Source organism: Ochotona curzoniae, unplaced genomic scaffold, assembly GCF_017591425.1.
Source record: "Ochotona curzoniae isolate NIBS_2020 unplaced genomic scaffold, NIBS_Ocur_1.0 contig_2723, whole genome shotgun sequence".
NCBI classification, from domain to species: domain Eukaryota; kingdom Metazoa; phylum Chordata; class Mammalia; order Lagomorpha; family Ochotonidae; genus Ochotona; species Ochotona curzoniae.
In genome coordinates, this window is record NW_024465573.1 from 25,063,522 (window position 1) to 25,079,286 (window position 15,765).

The following is a 15,765-nucleotide window of genomic DNA, read 5'->3' on the forward strand; positions in this document are numbered from 1 at the left end:
GGTACTACTTGGTATTCATATATTATATACAATTCCAATGTCTGTATCTTACAGATTCCTTCTGTGTTCTGAAATAAGTTCATTTGGTGAGAGCTCTAATTGCATTTCAGTTATCTAATTCCAAAGTCACATCACTGAGGGTGACTTATTTTCCCATTTAGCTTACTTTTTCATATGTATTTTGCACAAGATATTTCTTACTAAATACTTAGAACAAATTTCTAAAACAGCCAAAGACCATTTAAGATTAAACACAAACATGCATGGAGAAGTTAAAAAGGGATACGAGACACAAAATAATAAAGCATCAGAACAGACAATGCTCAGCTTTTCTAGTACAGCTTGTTATCAAAGACACATTACTCAACAGTAGGTTCTTAGGGCAGAAGGAGACAAAATGAGGGATTTTCAACAAAGTTTATGGAAATGTATTTTATGAAAAATCATGTATGGATGCCATGGGTTTTTAAAATGCCAAATAAACAAGTTTTAACCGTTTTTCATTACCTTTTTTCAAGTATTCTCATTTATGTTGGAGGACATTGCCTCTAGAAAGAATTAAGGTCCCAGGAGCTAAGTAAAGCTTTGTCGCCTTCAGAACTGTCATCCTACATGTCCTAGCTGTTCTACTTCTGATCCAGCTCCCTGGTAATGGCCTGGATAAAGCAGCAGGCCCCTGCAAACCATGCAGGAAATCCAGATTGCATTGCAACTCCTGGTTCCAGCCTGGCCTATCCATGGATGTTACAGCCAACTGTGAAGTGAACTAGTCGAAGAAGAATCTCTCTCCTTCTCTCTAAATATATCTAACAATAAATGAATGTTAAAATAATAAGGCTGGGGCTCAGCGCAATAGCGTAGTGGTTAAAGTCCTCATCTTGCACGTGCTGGGGAGTGAATCATTGGACAGAAGATCTTCTTGTCTGTCCCTCTTCCTCTCTGTATATCTGCTTTTCCAATAAAAATAAATAAATCTTTAAAAAAATAATAAGGCTAAAACATTAGATACAAATGGAATTAAAAGAGAAATTTTATTTTGGTGGTAAAAAAAAGTGTCCTGTCCAGCAGGACAGTCAACGGGGGTCACAATCAACCTAGGAGAGAATGAAGGGGACAAGAGACACGAAGAATGGACAGCAAGACAGGATGTCTGATCAAGCTGTCAGTTTATTGATTTTAATTGAGGGGTTTTATATTCTTCAGTAACTAAGGCTCAGGGAGGAAAGGAGAAACTGGGACACAAGCCATGGTCTCAAGACCAATTGTTCTTGAGCAACTACCATATCAACAATAGTAACCAGCATATTGACAATAGCATAGGTAATCAGTAACAAGATGTCAGCAGGTACAGCATAAATCACATTCTGAAACAGTTGCTAGAAACAACTTAAGCTAAGGGTGTGATTAGTTTCATAACTTCTTTCCCAAGCATCTAGCCAGCCAGGGGTTTTCCACTGGTCCATAGTTCTATATTCAAAATGGCTTCAGTGTGGCTCTAGTACATGACTCCCTACATGGCTTTAGTGTGGCTATAGTACATGGCTCCTGACAAAAAAAGGATAACAAGGGCCCAGCATAGTAGCCAAGCAGCTAAAATCCTAGTCTTGCATGTGCCAGGATCCCATACTAGGTGCCGGTTCTAATCCCAACAGCTCCATTTCCCATTCAGCTTCCTGCTCGTGGTCTGGGAAAGCTATCAAGGACGGCCCAAAGCCTTGGGACCCTGCACCTGTGTGGAGACCTGGAAAAAGATTCTGGCTCCTGCCTTTGGATAAGCTCAGCTCTGGCTGTTGTGGCCACTTGGAAAGTCAATCAACACATGGAAGATCTTTCTCTCCTCCTCTCCGAATATATGACTTTCCAATAAAAATAACAAATAAAATAAATCTAAAAAAAAAAAATAGAGGGAAATCCATACAACAAGGGGTCTTCTGAAAGTTGATGGATGCATAGGTACAGCAGGTTGCTTGGGATGCCCACATCCAAAATGGGAGTGTCTAGGTCAAATCCCAGTCATCCACATTTCACATCTAACTTTCTGCTAATGTGTCTTGGAGGCAATGGATGATGGCCCAAAAATGTGGGTTCCTGTCACCCACATGAAACCTAAATGAAGTTTCTGGTTCCTGCCACCTTTCTGCTCTGGCCTAATCTAATATTGGTATTGTATTAGGAGAGTGAAGCAAGCAGCAAATGGAGGATACTTCTTTCTCTCATCACTATGCCTTTCAAATACATACATAAATAAATAAATAAATCTTGAAGTATTGATGGAAATCTTTATTATAAAAGGTTTTTGATTCTTTTGCACCAAAATGAACTTTTGTACAAAAATGAATTTTTACTAATTCCATTTTCCCACAAATTTCTGAAGTATATTTTTAAAAGGTTTATTTATTTTTATTAGGCAGATTTACAGAGAGCAATATACAAAGATCTGATATCCGCTGGTTAACTCCTCAAATGGCCACAACCAGAGCTGAACTGATCTGAAGCCAAGAGCCTCTTCCAGGTCTCTCATGTGGGTACAGGGTCCCATGGCTGTGGGCCATCCTCCACTGCTTTCCCAGGCCATAAGCAGGGAGCTGGTTGGGAAGTGGAATACCTGAGACATGAAATGGTACCCACATAGGATCCCAGTGCTTTGCAGGCGGGATCAATAGCCAAACGAGCCATCATGCTAGCCCCTGAACTATTCTTATAAAGTAAAGCCCATTCATTTATCTGACCTGGAAGTCTACAAAAGTTCAACTGTTTCAACTGCTAAGAGGAAATTGTGCCCAATTTTTTATTCTAAGAGTAATAAATCAGGAAAACTTTGTAACCAAGACAAACTATGAATATACATGGAATCCAAAATGTTTTTGCACTGAGCTAAATTTATCTTTTAAATTCCATTTTCTGCAAGTGTCTGGGTGCCTGTTACCCCTATGAGATACACAATGGAGTCCAAGGCTCCTGGGTTTGGCCTAGTCTAGGCCTGGCTGTTGCAACGTGGGCAGTAAACTAGCAGATGGAAGCCAGCTCTCTCTCTGCCTCTCCCCTTCTCTGTAGCTGTACCTTTAGACAAGTTAATAATAATACAAAAGAATTTAACTCTGATTCAAACAACTATGAAATCTAAGGTGAAATTTTGCTAGACTTTCAGGAGGGGCAAAAAACCAAAATTATTTTAAAATTTACCATGCAAACAATGTTAGGCAATTACATACTTAATATTATTTATATCCTTTTAATATGGATAGTTTTATAATTGACAATAAAGTCTCAAAGATATAAACTGTTCTGCTTCAATGTTACAGAGCAACACTAGAATTAGAATGCAAACATCTATTTACAAACAGATACGGACAACAATAAGAAGTAGACCCTTACACACTATTAGCGGAAATATATAGTCACTTTGGGAAATAGTCTGATAGCTCATCCAAAGGTTAAACAGAGTTACGGTGTAACAGTGTTCTTGGCATATATAAAAACTAAGTAAAAATATCTCTACCCAAAAACTTGCGTTATGTTCACAGTGGCATTATTCTCAGCCCAAAGTGGAAAAACTCTATTATCTACCAGTGATGAATGAATGAACAGAAAGTGGTATAGTCATACAATGGCATAGTTGCTAAGAAGAATGGAGAGGGCAGGTGTTTGGTACAAAAGTTGTCACCATTCACACTGGAGTACCTGGTTGGAGCCCTAGCTACTCAGTTTCTGATCCAGCTTCCTGCTAGTGTACACCATGGGAAAAGATGGCTCAAGTACTTGGGGTCCTGGCACACACGTGGTAGACCTGGACTGAGTTCTGAGCTTCTGTCTTCAGCCTGACCTATACTTAACTATTGTTGTCATTTGGGGAACGAATCAGCACATAGAATATCTCTATCCATCCTTCTGCCTTTCAAATAAAACTTGAAATGTGCACTAGAAAAAGAAATGGACATTTGACACATACTGAACATGGATGTGCTGAAAAGCCAGTCACATAAGACCACATACTGTGTAATTTCATTTACATGCAATGTCCACAGTAGGCAAAATGGTTAGTGGTTAGCTGCAGCTGGGCAATAATAAAGGATGATTAGTTGAAGGAGTTTTTAATTCTGGAGGAAGATAAAAATGTTTTAAAATGTGATTGTGCTAATGATGGTTACACAGCTTCAAATAAAACCCACTGAACTGAACCATTTACAAAATGTGTGATATGTGACTTCTATCTTCAAAGTTACCTCTCTAACGAGAAATAAAGACATCTACTATCTTAGGCTTCCTCCAAGTCATTGTTCCACTGTAAGATGTAGGGATCAATTCAACAGCTATTTGTTGAGTTCTGGTTACCCTAGCATCTCTTTCCTAATAACATCCTCAGTTCCTTGAACTGCAACCTAGCTTCCCCCCATCGAGATCAAATCCAGTCAACTGGGCTAGGTGTGAGGCTAAAGTCCTCACCTTGCAAGAGCCAGAATCCCAAATGGGAACTGATTTATATCCCCAATGCTCTGCTTCCCATCCAGATCCCTGCTGTGGCCTCGGAAAGCAGTGGAGGATGGCCCAAAGCCTTGGCACCCTACAACCGCATGGGAGACCCAGAAAAGACCCTAGGTTCAATCAATTCAGCTCTGGCCACGGTGGCCACTTGGGGATGAACCAATGGACAAAAGATCTTTCTCTGTCTCTCCTTCTCTCTGTAGATCTGACTTTCCAATAAAAATATCTTTAAAAAAATCCAGTCAGCCTTCTAAACGAAATGGTGAACAACCCAAATAAGGATAGCTAAATGCTCCCTAAGACACTTAAACTGCTACAGTGCATCCATTACAGTTAGCAAAGCTCTTGAGAGCTACCACAGTTCTTGGCCATTTCTGAATATATTTTCTTTAAACTTCTCCCAATTTTGTGAATTCAGTATTCTCTCAATAGTCTTAAAACAAGTTGGTTTAAACTGCCTACAACTAAAGAATAGCACATTTGTGATTTTCTGGTATTCAAATAATGCCTAATCAGTTATATCTTAGCTGCTTCCTCTTAATCCCTTCAAAGACATTTCAGCTGAAAAACAGAGACAGGCACCATGGTCAGGCCTCCACTGTAGTACCAGTACTATATGGGTGACAGTTCAATCCTTGGTTATTCTGTTTCTGATCTGGCTCCCTACTAATGCACCTGGAAAAGAGGCATAGGATGGCCCAAGCACTTCAACCCCTGTTCCCATAATGGAAATGTAGAAGTTCCTGCCTTCAAACTGGCCCAGCTCTGGTTGTTCTGGCCATCTGGGAAGTGAACCAGCAGATGGGAAGACCCCTCTGGTTTTTAATTGCCTCTCTTTTAGTCTGCCTTTCAACTAAAAGCAAACAAGCAATCAACAACAAAAACCCACTCATTTCAAAGGAAAAAACTATGGAGATGATAGGCAGGCCTTTAGCATAATGACTGAGTTATCACTTGGGAGACCTGCATCCCATACTAGGTAACTGGATTAATGTCTCAGCTCCACTTTTAGCTTCCTGATATTGCATACTTTGGAAATCAGCACAGTGGTAACTTAAACGCTTGAGCCCTGTATGGGAGACCCAGCTTGAGTTCTGGGCTCCTCCTTTAAGCTGCCGCAGTCCAGCTCTTGTAGGCATTTAAGGAATGAATAAGCAAATGGGATATTTCTAATTCTACTTTTCAAATAAAATTTTAATGTTTAAAAGCAAAAATGAGTACTGTAAAGGAAACAAAGTTATTACAGATACCTCACCTGCCCAGAAAAAGGGAGATAGAAGACAAACATACCCCAGGGCCCGGCGGCGTGGCCTAGTGGCTAAAGTCCTCGCCTTGAATGCGCCACCGGGATCCCATATGGGCGCCGATTCTATCCTGGCAGCTCCACTTCCTATCCAACTCCCTGCTTGTAGCCTGGGAAAGCAGTCGAGGACAGCCCAAAGCTTTCTCCCACCCATGTGGGAGACCGGGAGGAGGTTCCGGGTTCCCGGCTTCGGATTGGCGCAGCACCGGCCGTTGCACTCACTTGGGAAGTGAATCATCGGACAGAAGATCTTCCTCTCTGTCTCTCTTCCTCTCTGTATATCTGACTTTGTAATAAAAATAAATCTTTAAATTTACAATGGTAATCAGTAGGGAAATGCTAAATTTAAAGGCAGAGAAAATAATTCTCTTAGTCACACACACAAAAAACATTGTTAGCAGAGGGAATCACTTATTAAAGGCTTCAGAATACTATAATTCTTAGCTACAATTGTAGACCAAACTGACAAAATACTTTGAAATTCCTGATGTGATATGAAATTTTGTTGCTAACAGTGGGGAGTTTCCAGGTTTCCCTCAATAATAGAGTATCTGTCATTTCTGCACTCTCTCAGATCTAGAGAGATCTTTAGACCTAAAGTCTCACATGGTTACACTAAAGAAATATACAGAAGCAATCTACAGTATATCCAACTCCAACATGTCAGTGTAAAACACTTTTTTGAGAGCATGTATTTTTAAGTGTCCCATTTTACAGCAATATCATAGCAAGACTGCAACTAAATTCTACTTTCTAAAAAGACTCAAATGCAGAAGACTCATCCATATAATTAAAACAGCTCTTTTATTTTCTTAAAGATTTATTTATTTTTATTGGAAAGGCAGACCAGATTTAAAGTTACAGAGAGGGAGAGAAAGATCTTCCATCCACTGGTTTGCTCCCCAATGGCCACAATGGCTCTATCCAGAAGCCAGGAGTTTCTTCTGAGTTTCCCACACTGGTGCAGAGTCCCCAGGCTATGAGCTGTCCTCAACTGCTTTCCCAGGCCACAAGCAGGGAACTGGATTGGGAAGTGGAGCAGCTGGGGCATGAAAAGGTGTCCATATAGTAAACGGGCAGTTCCAGGGCAGGATTTATCCACTGAGCCATCATGACAGGCCAAGAGTGTCCCATCTTCCTGCATTCACATGCAATCCCAAATAGAAAGGTGTTCATATTATACTGTATGTATTACCCTAAAATGTAGTAACCCTGAGAAGACCCTAACATGACTTTTGTGTTTTGGCTGAGAAAGCATAACTTGGAACTAATCACGTGAAAAGATCAAACCCAAAAGGAATATTCTATTTTTTAAAAGAAGGAGGCTACATTTTTATGTTACTGTCATAAAAACATTCAAAAACAGAAAGAGGAAAATTATTATGAGTAATATAGGTTAAAGACATGCAGTAAGTATATGCGGGGGAGGGGAGGTTTAAAGAACATTTTTGGATAAACTAATTAGGATACAAATGATGAGACATAAGTATTAATTACACTGGCTGTAAGAGGATATCCTTATTCTTGAGAAACTGACACTGAAATTTTCAGAAGAGACACAATTTTGAATCTTATTCTTTAGAAGTTTAGCAAACATGGACATGTTTGCATGTACATGTAAGAAATGTTAAATCATCCACACAGATCAAAAAACTATTAAAAAGTATGTAATATATGACATATAATCTTACATGTGACCAAAGAGTACACATACCTGAATAGGAGATGGCTTTTCCCAGCCCATTTCAAAAATTCCCATCAGTAACTCCCGTTTCAAACAATAATCTTCAAACTCATTTCCTTTTGTGGAGGTCACATCCTAATGAAACAAAGAGCAAAAATACCCCACAAACTATTAAAGTACAATTATGTCCTTTAGTAAGTAGTTAGCATGATTAAAAAAAAATTCGTCATTTATTCAACCTTTATATAGACTTAATTTACTGCTCCTTTAATCTATACGTAAACTATTCCTGAAAAATAAACTCTCCTTTTGACATGTACAACCACTTAAAAACAATTTTGCAGAATGGCCATTGTTTGATCAGTCTTCCAAGCACTGGTGAAATACTGTACTCTGCTATGAATTACTAATCGAACCCACTTCTATTACTCATTAACTACATGTATCTCCTGGCTAGGGGTTTCTCAAATTCAGCATTATTCACATTTGGGGACACAAAATTCCTTACTCTAACAGGCTTTCTTAACAGCATGCTCTAGGTATGGTAAGAAACCCCTAAGAAGTATCAAATGCTACCTAGGAGAAAACAAAAACAAAAATAAAAACCCCATGGTTAGGGACACTGTGTTATAAGAAGTAACTCTGGTTGATCACTGCTTTCTTACCCAAAAAACAAAACCAATCTTCCTCTCTGTATATCTGCCTTTCCAATAAAAACAAAGTAAATCTTCAATTTAAATAACTTAAGAGTGGAAGAAACTTTTGAACAAATTACATAACATACATATTATTTAACACACACACGAATTCTGCAACAAAATTATGAAAAATTCTGGCAATTCAACACATATGACCTATACAATTTCACTCATTCCAACTGAGAACATGTTTACAGTTATTACAAATAACTACTTCACTTCCAGAGATCCCTTACATTTTTCCACTTGAAACGCATAACCAGCTTACCGAAGTTTTGATTCTTAGATCCTTTGGAGGGAGTTTTAAAGTCTTTTTCCAGTCGTCACCAGGTCTAAAGAGAATACAGTAAATCTGAAGTATCGAAATTCACAACATTCCACCTAACAATTAGATCCTAAGAATCACAGTAAATTTCTTGTACTGCCATGTACCCATAAACAGTTTTAAAGAGTCAAACATCTTAGAGGTGTTCTTACTGAAAACAATCTAGGCTAGATCACAAATCAAGAACAGGAGGGAGCACTTATTCCTGAAGAATGAAGAAAACTAGTATTGTATAAGATGCAGTTCCTGACTAGGTTTTGTTTTGCTTACATATACCACATGTATTTTAATTTAAAGCAGTTATCATTTAAAAATGTTGGAGACTCTCTAAGTTCACATTCTGGCTTTTTTCAAATGGCAAGATTTAGCAACATTTTTCCAAATTTCTATATGGTTACAAATTAATGGAGATTATTCATTTAGCAAAATTCAAAATCAAGCAACTGGACCTGACGTGGTAGCCTAGCGGCTAAAATCCTAGCTAGGTTCCCATATGGGCACCAGTTCTAATCCCGGCAGCCCCACTTCCTATCTAGCTCCCTGCCTGTGGCCTGGGAAAGCAGTCGAGGACGGCCCAAAGACTGGGGACCCTGCACCTGTATAGGAGAGATCTAAAAAGGCTCCTGACTCCTGGCTTTGGATTGAGAAGCTCCGGCCATTGCGGCCACTTTGGGGGTGAATCAGTGGATGGAAGATCTTCCTCTCGGTATATCTGCCTTTCCAATAAGAACAAAATAAATCTATTTAAAAAAAAAAAAATCAAGCAGCTGCCTGCTCTAACCGAAAAGAAATTATTTTTCTTAAAAAAATGGCTCCAACAAAAAAATGGCTCCCCAAATGGCTCCAACAGCTGAGGCTGGTTCAGGCCAAACCAAGCACAGAGCTCCTTCTGGGTCTCTCACATGAGGGGCCAAGGTCCAAGCACTTGGTCTAACTTTTGCTGCCTTCCCATGCACATTAGCAGTGAGCCAAAACTGAGTAGGAGGAACTTGAACAAGCACTCTGATACAGGAAGCTGGCATTGTAGGTGGCAGCTTAGCTCACTATATGGCAACCTTCTAGTATGGCACTATATCATGCAAGCATGTAAAATTTTAACTTCTTAGAGTTAATTAAAGCCAAGAGTTCTGAAATTTAATATGTGACTTAATTCCTGCTTCTATTGTTTATTAGGTCTGTATATGTGTACCAGTTACTTAAAGAAAAAAAAAAAAAAAAAGACTAATTTACTTAATTGAAAGAGAAATCTTGTATCTGTTAATTTACTCCCAAAATGTCCCCAACAGCTGAGAGTGGAACAGGCCACGCCAGGAATTTATCCATAAGTTAAAACCCAACCTGCCCTCAAAGTATTCAAAATCTTCTAAGACAAAACAGCAAATGATACAAATGAAAAAAGTGACAGATATAAGTATTAAAAGAGTTCTAAGACAGCTGATTGTATGCAGAAGGCTGCAGAAAAGATGGCACAAGAGGAGACTTTAAATGGAAAGAATTATAAAGAAACCATTTACCTTAGGAAAAGCAAAGGAGAACAAGTAATTCACAATTGTCTCAAGGCATAATCTCAAAAAATCCACACTTATCCTAATAATGAAATAATACATCTTTATCTATGTCTATTCTTAAGAACAGGGGGTAGGGCCCAGCATGGTAGCCTAGTGGCTAAAATCCTCGCCTTGGATGTCCAGGATCCCACATGGGTGCTAGTTCATGTCCTGGCAGCCCCGCTTCCCATTTAGCTCCCTGCTTGCGGTTGGGAAAGCAGTTGAGGATGGCTCAAAGCCTGGCGACCCTGCACCCGTGTGGGAGACCTGGAAGAAGCTCCTAGCTCCTGGCTTCGGATTGGCTCAGCTCTGGCTTTTGTGACCACTTTGGGAGTGAATCAGAGGACGAAGATCTTCCCCTGTCTCTCTTCCCTCTGTACATCTGACTTTCCAATAAAAATAAAGTAAATCTTAAAAACAAACAAAAACAGGATTTAGTTGGTGCCGGCATACCAAATCCACTGGCCATCTTTCACCTGCAAGCACCAGCATTCCACATGGGCACCAATTCTTGTCCCAGCTGCTACACTTCTCATCCAGCTCCCTGCTTATAAACTAGGAAAACAATGGAATATGGCATAAGTCCTTGAATCCCTGCACCCATGTGGAAGCTTCTGGCTCCTAGCTTCTGATCAGCTCAGCTCCAGCCACTGTGGTCATTTGGGGAATGACCCTGCAAATGGAGAATCTGTCCTTAACTCTGCAAATGTGCCTTTCCAATAAAAATACCTTCAAAAAATAGGGGTTAGCATTTTGGTTTAAAGAGTAGAGCTATACACTGTCAGCTTTCCACAGTTGATAGTTCAGCCCTTCCTGTTCCACCTCTAATTCAGGGCCCTACTAATAGCCTAAGAAAAGCAATAGAAGACGGTCTAACTGCTTAGGTTCCTGCCACACATGTGGGACACCACAGTAAGATTCCTTGTTTCAGCCTGGCCCAGCCCCAGGCCACTGCAGCCACAGGGGAAGTTAATCAGTCGATGGAAGATCCTCTCCCTCCAACTCAAATCAATCAATCAATCTTAGGGGGGAAAAAAGCATTAAACACACACTGTCCAGTGCTGTGATGCAATGGGTCAAGAAACTACTTCTGGGCCCAGCACGGTGGCCTAGCGGCTAAACTCCTTGCGTTAAACACAGTGGTTCTAATCCTGGCAGCCCCGCTTTCCATCCAGCTTCCTGCTTGTCAAGGACAGCCCAAAGCTTTGGGTTCCTGCACCTGAGTGAGAGACCTGGAACAGCTCCTGGCTTCAGATCCGCTCAGCTCCGCCCATTGCGGTCACTTGGGGAGTAAATCATTGGACGGCACATATTCCTCTTTGTCTCTCCTCCTCTATATATATCTGACTTTGCAATAAAAATAAATACTTTTAAAAAAAGAAAATATTGCCATTGTTAGCAACCCCTATGAGTGCCACTTTGAGTCCTAACTGTTCCACTTACAATCCAGCTCCCTGCTGATGTGCCTAAGAAAGCAGAAGATGGCTCAAGCACTTGGATCCCTGCCGCCCACATGAGACCAGAATGGAATTCCAGGTTTCTGTCTTCAACCTGGTCTAGACCCAACTACTATAGTCAGCTGGACAGGCAGCCAGCAGATGAAATAGCTCTCCCTCTCTACCTTTCAAATAAATAAATATATTAAAAATTTTTTTAAATAGCTAAACTTTGCTAACCTTTCATAATTTGTCACAACAAACCACAACTCAGAAAATATTAGAGTATTTCAAAAAGTTTTGGAAAACTGAATTGAAAGATAAATTTGAGTACCAAAAAATGTAAAATCCATGTTTTTTTTTTCTAATACACATTACCATGAGATTTCTCAAAACTCCTAACATCTTCATTTCTATAAATGAAAGCATGCATTTAAAAATCTAGGACTGGACTGGGCATGGTAGCCTAGTGGCTAAATCCTCAACCTGTACATGCCAGGATCACACATGGGCACTGGTTTGTGTCCTAGCTGCTCTACCTCCCATCGGGGGTCCTGCCTGTGGCTTGGGAAGGAAATGGAGGAAGTCCCAAAGCCTTGGAACTCTGCCCCAGTGTGGGAGACCCGGAAAATACTCCTGGCTTCTGATTGGCTCAGCTCCGGCTATTGTGGCCACTTGCAGAGTGAAACAGGAACTGGAGGATCTTTGTCTCTCCTTTTCTCTATAAATCTAACTTTCCAATTAAGAAAAAAAAAAAAAAAGGAGTGACCACCATGGTGGCTCACCTAGTTACTCCTCCACCTGTAAGCACCAGCATCTCAAATGGGTGCCAGCTTGTGTCCTGGCGGCTCCACTTCCCATCCAGCTCCCTGCCTGTGGCCTGGGAAAGCAGTCGAAGACAGCCCCAGCCTTGGGACCCTGCACCCACAAGGGAGACCCAAAAGTCCCTGGCTCCTGGCTTTGGATTAGTTCTGCTCTGGTCACTGTGGTCATTTGGTGAATGAATCAGCAGATAGAAGATCTTTGTCTTTCTCTCTGTAAATCGGCCTTTCCAATAAAAAGGAATAAACCTTTACATTACACACAAACACACACACACACAAAACATACTGTTTGCGCTGGTATGATGGCACTACTGGCTACTCCTTCACTTGTAGCACCAGCATCCCAAGTGGACACTGGTTCTAGCCCTGGCTGCTCCACTTCCCATCCAATTCACTCCACTTCCCATCCAATTCCCTGCTTATGATCTGGAAAAGCACCAAAAGATGGTGCAAGTTCTTGGGCCTCTGTACCCACAGGGGAGACTCAGAGGAAGTTCCTCTCTCCTAGCATAGGAATGCCCCAGTTCTGGTCGTTACAGCCATTCAGGGAGTGAACCAGCAGATGGAAGAGCTCCATCTCCCCTCTCAAAAAACAAACAAAACAAATTACAGTTAATTCTCCCAGTGAACACATGAATTTTTGTCAGGAATTAACTACATGACAATGACCACCTGCATACATGATAGTCTTGTAGCTTGAAGGCCTATTTTTCTGTAGAAAATGAAAAATAGTTCTCAGCAAAGCATACATTTCAGAAAACCAAATTATCATTTTATGAAGCTCTCTAGAAGCTAAACCATATTATATGGTCAGGTTCCTAACAAAATCCAAACCTTAATCGGGGTCAAGAGTCTTCAATGTTAACATCCTACAACTCCCAACTTTAAAGTGACAGTTACTATTGAACTAGCTTGAAGTACTCACTGAAGAGATGACAACACCTAAGTGTTCAGCTTTAATAAAGACTAAAAAAAAGAGAGATCGATCCTGCATCTGGTGCTTCAGTTCCCAAATAGCCATAGGGACCTTCTAGGGCTCCCATATGTCTGACAGCATCTCAAGCATTTAAGCTATCATCCACTGCTTTCCCAGGTACATCAGCACCAGAACAGAAAACAAAGCAGCCAGGACTCAGCTGGTATCAGTGTCCACAAGGGATATGGTGGCTTAGTCAGCCACACAAGGCCAGTTCCAGAACACTAAAATTTTAGTCAATAACAGGGTTTGAGACCATTCAGCAACATACATTGGGGTCAGCATTGTGGCACAGTGAGTTAAGCCATAGCATACAAAGCCAGCTTCCTGGCTCACTGGTTCACGTCCTCACTGCAATGCTTCTGACCCCAGCTCCCTGATAAGAAACGAGAAGGTAGCAGATAGCTCAAGTACTGGGGACCCTGTCACAGGGAAGATCCAAATGGAAGTCTAGGCCCAGCCCAACTGCCACAGCCATGCAGGAAATGTCAATCAACAGTCAAAAGAGTTCTTTCTGTGTCTTCCTAGCACCCTCTCAAATAAATGGGAAAACAAAACAAAAAAACAAAACTTGCGTTCCCAATGATTTTATGACTGAAAAGAAAAACAGAAAAGTACCATTTCCTGTAAGTAAATGAACTTGGAATTCAGAAGGCTGGTGGAAGTTTAAAAAAAAAGAAACTGGCATTAACTGCCAGTTAAACTAGCGTAAGTGGGTAAGCACTCTGACACAGTGTTAAATAAGCCAATGTTTGGAATAATCTTATATTGAAGTGCCAATTCAAGTCCTGGCTATGCCACTTTTGATCCTGCTCCCTGCTAATGTGTCCTGGAAGCAGTGGGATGACAGATCAAGTACCTGATAACCATACAGGAAACTTGAATGGATGGCCTGGCTGTGTCAGACATTTGGGGGAATGAATGAACAGATCTGTTATTTTGCCTGAAATATACCTTTTTAAAAAATACTAAACTAGCTTGAGGTATAACTGTAACACCAGGAAGAATTATACTGACAAAAACAAGATGAGTCTGACCATTTCATTAACTTAAAACAAACTCAGCTATTAACTTCTACACAGGACTAATTTGGAAAGCCAAGTATATTTCAAAAAATATTCTTTACAAGGCAAGTACTGTGGCACAGCAATTTAAGCTACTACTAGCAGCGCTGGCAGCCCATATCATAGTGTCGGTTCCAGTCCTGGCTGCTCTATTCCCAATCTGGCTTCCTCCTAAGGCACCTGGAAAAGCAGCAGAAGATGCCCAAATGCTTCAGCATGTGCCACTAATTTGAGATCAGCCCTGGAAGTTTCAGTTCTGCAGAGTGAACCAGTGAATGAAAGACCTCCATCTCTGTCACTCTACCTTTCAAATAAATATTTCTTAAAAAATGCACAAATTACTATCACCTACGACTCAATTACTTCTGACAGCAACACACTGTACTGTAACATTACCTGACAACATAAAATAGTTATTTGCAAACACAAAATAAGGTATACAAGTACTTAGTGAACAACAAGCAACAAAAGAAATGTTGGTTCTCCAAGTGTATTTATTAGTTACTTTAACACTTACTTAATAGTGGTGGTCAAACTCTGCGCTTGCTGCTGAGTGCCATTATTGATTGTGTTGGTGGTTTTCAGCTGGTTCATCTGTTGCTGCGTCTGTGTGCCCCCTCCTCCGGGGCCACCACTCGGCTTCACAGTGGCCCTCAGCTGACCATTCTGACTGGACAGACCCATTATAACAGGGTTCTCTGTTCTGGCCGTGCTCATGCTGTGTTAATTGCAAAGGTGTCTTTTTCAAACTTCAAAACTTTTCAAAGTCAGTAGAGAAACTGTAATAACAGTTTATTAGGCTCTCCAAAACGAAGAGATAAATAAGTCTTGCTCAATATATGAGTCCTTTATTGCAATGCAGGCAAGCACCTGTAAGTCTCTGAACAGCAAGCAGCAGTTAACTTGCTCTCATGCACCGAATCAACTTTTTATTTTTAAAAAGCCCTCTAACAACAAGGTTGAGTTATATCTGAATTCACTTGCTTCAATCTGAAACAAAGAAAAAAATTAAATTAGAACACAGTGGAAAGCACTCCTGTAGAACTCTCATCTTGTAAACTGAACAATTAAAAATACATAGGTAGACCTGTGTAGACCAAATCACTACACAAAGCTCGGAAAGATGCAATGATAAACCATCTCTTAAACCAAATCTAAGTGAGACCAATCTCAAACATTTAATATTAGGAGTTCAAAGCAACTCAAACTAGGCAGAAATATACAGACAGTGTAATTACATCAGCATTATTTAGCAAACAGCCATCTCTTTCATTTTCCCCATTAATTCTCTGCAGTTGGCTACCTCTGAAAATGATTATTCATTACACTCAACCAATGACAACTCAGTTAAGTATCATAAACTGACATAAAATTTACTTGAACAAAACCCATGTATTTCTAACAGCAACAGAGTCTTTTAAATTGA

At 40.4% G+C, this 15,765-nt stretch overlaps 1 protein-coding gene across 4 annotated transcripts in view; it reads right to left on the bottom strand.

Annotated features, from left to right (window-relative positions):
• Nucleotides 1-15,765, bottom strand: part of DDX6 (DEAD-box helicase 6) — a 45,125-nt gene that overhangs the window by 26,635 nt on the left and 2,725 nt on the right. For all 4 annotated transcript variants that reach the window (XM_040977074.1, XM_040977071.1, XM_040977072.1 and 1 more), the window contains exons 2-4: nt 14,857-15,329; nt 8,436-8,499; nt 7,500-7,604 (exon numbers count right to left, since the gene is read on the bottom strand). In XM_040977074.1, coding sequence (XP_040833008.1) covers nt 7,500-7,604; nt 8,436-8,499; nt 14,857-15,056 — 369 coding nt within the window. In that variant the 5' untranslated portion in view covers nt 15,057-15,329. The remainder of the gene's footprint in view (nt 1-7,499; nt 7,605-8,435; nt 8,500-14,856; nt 15,330-15,765) is intronic.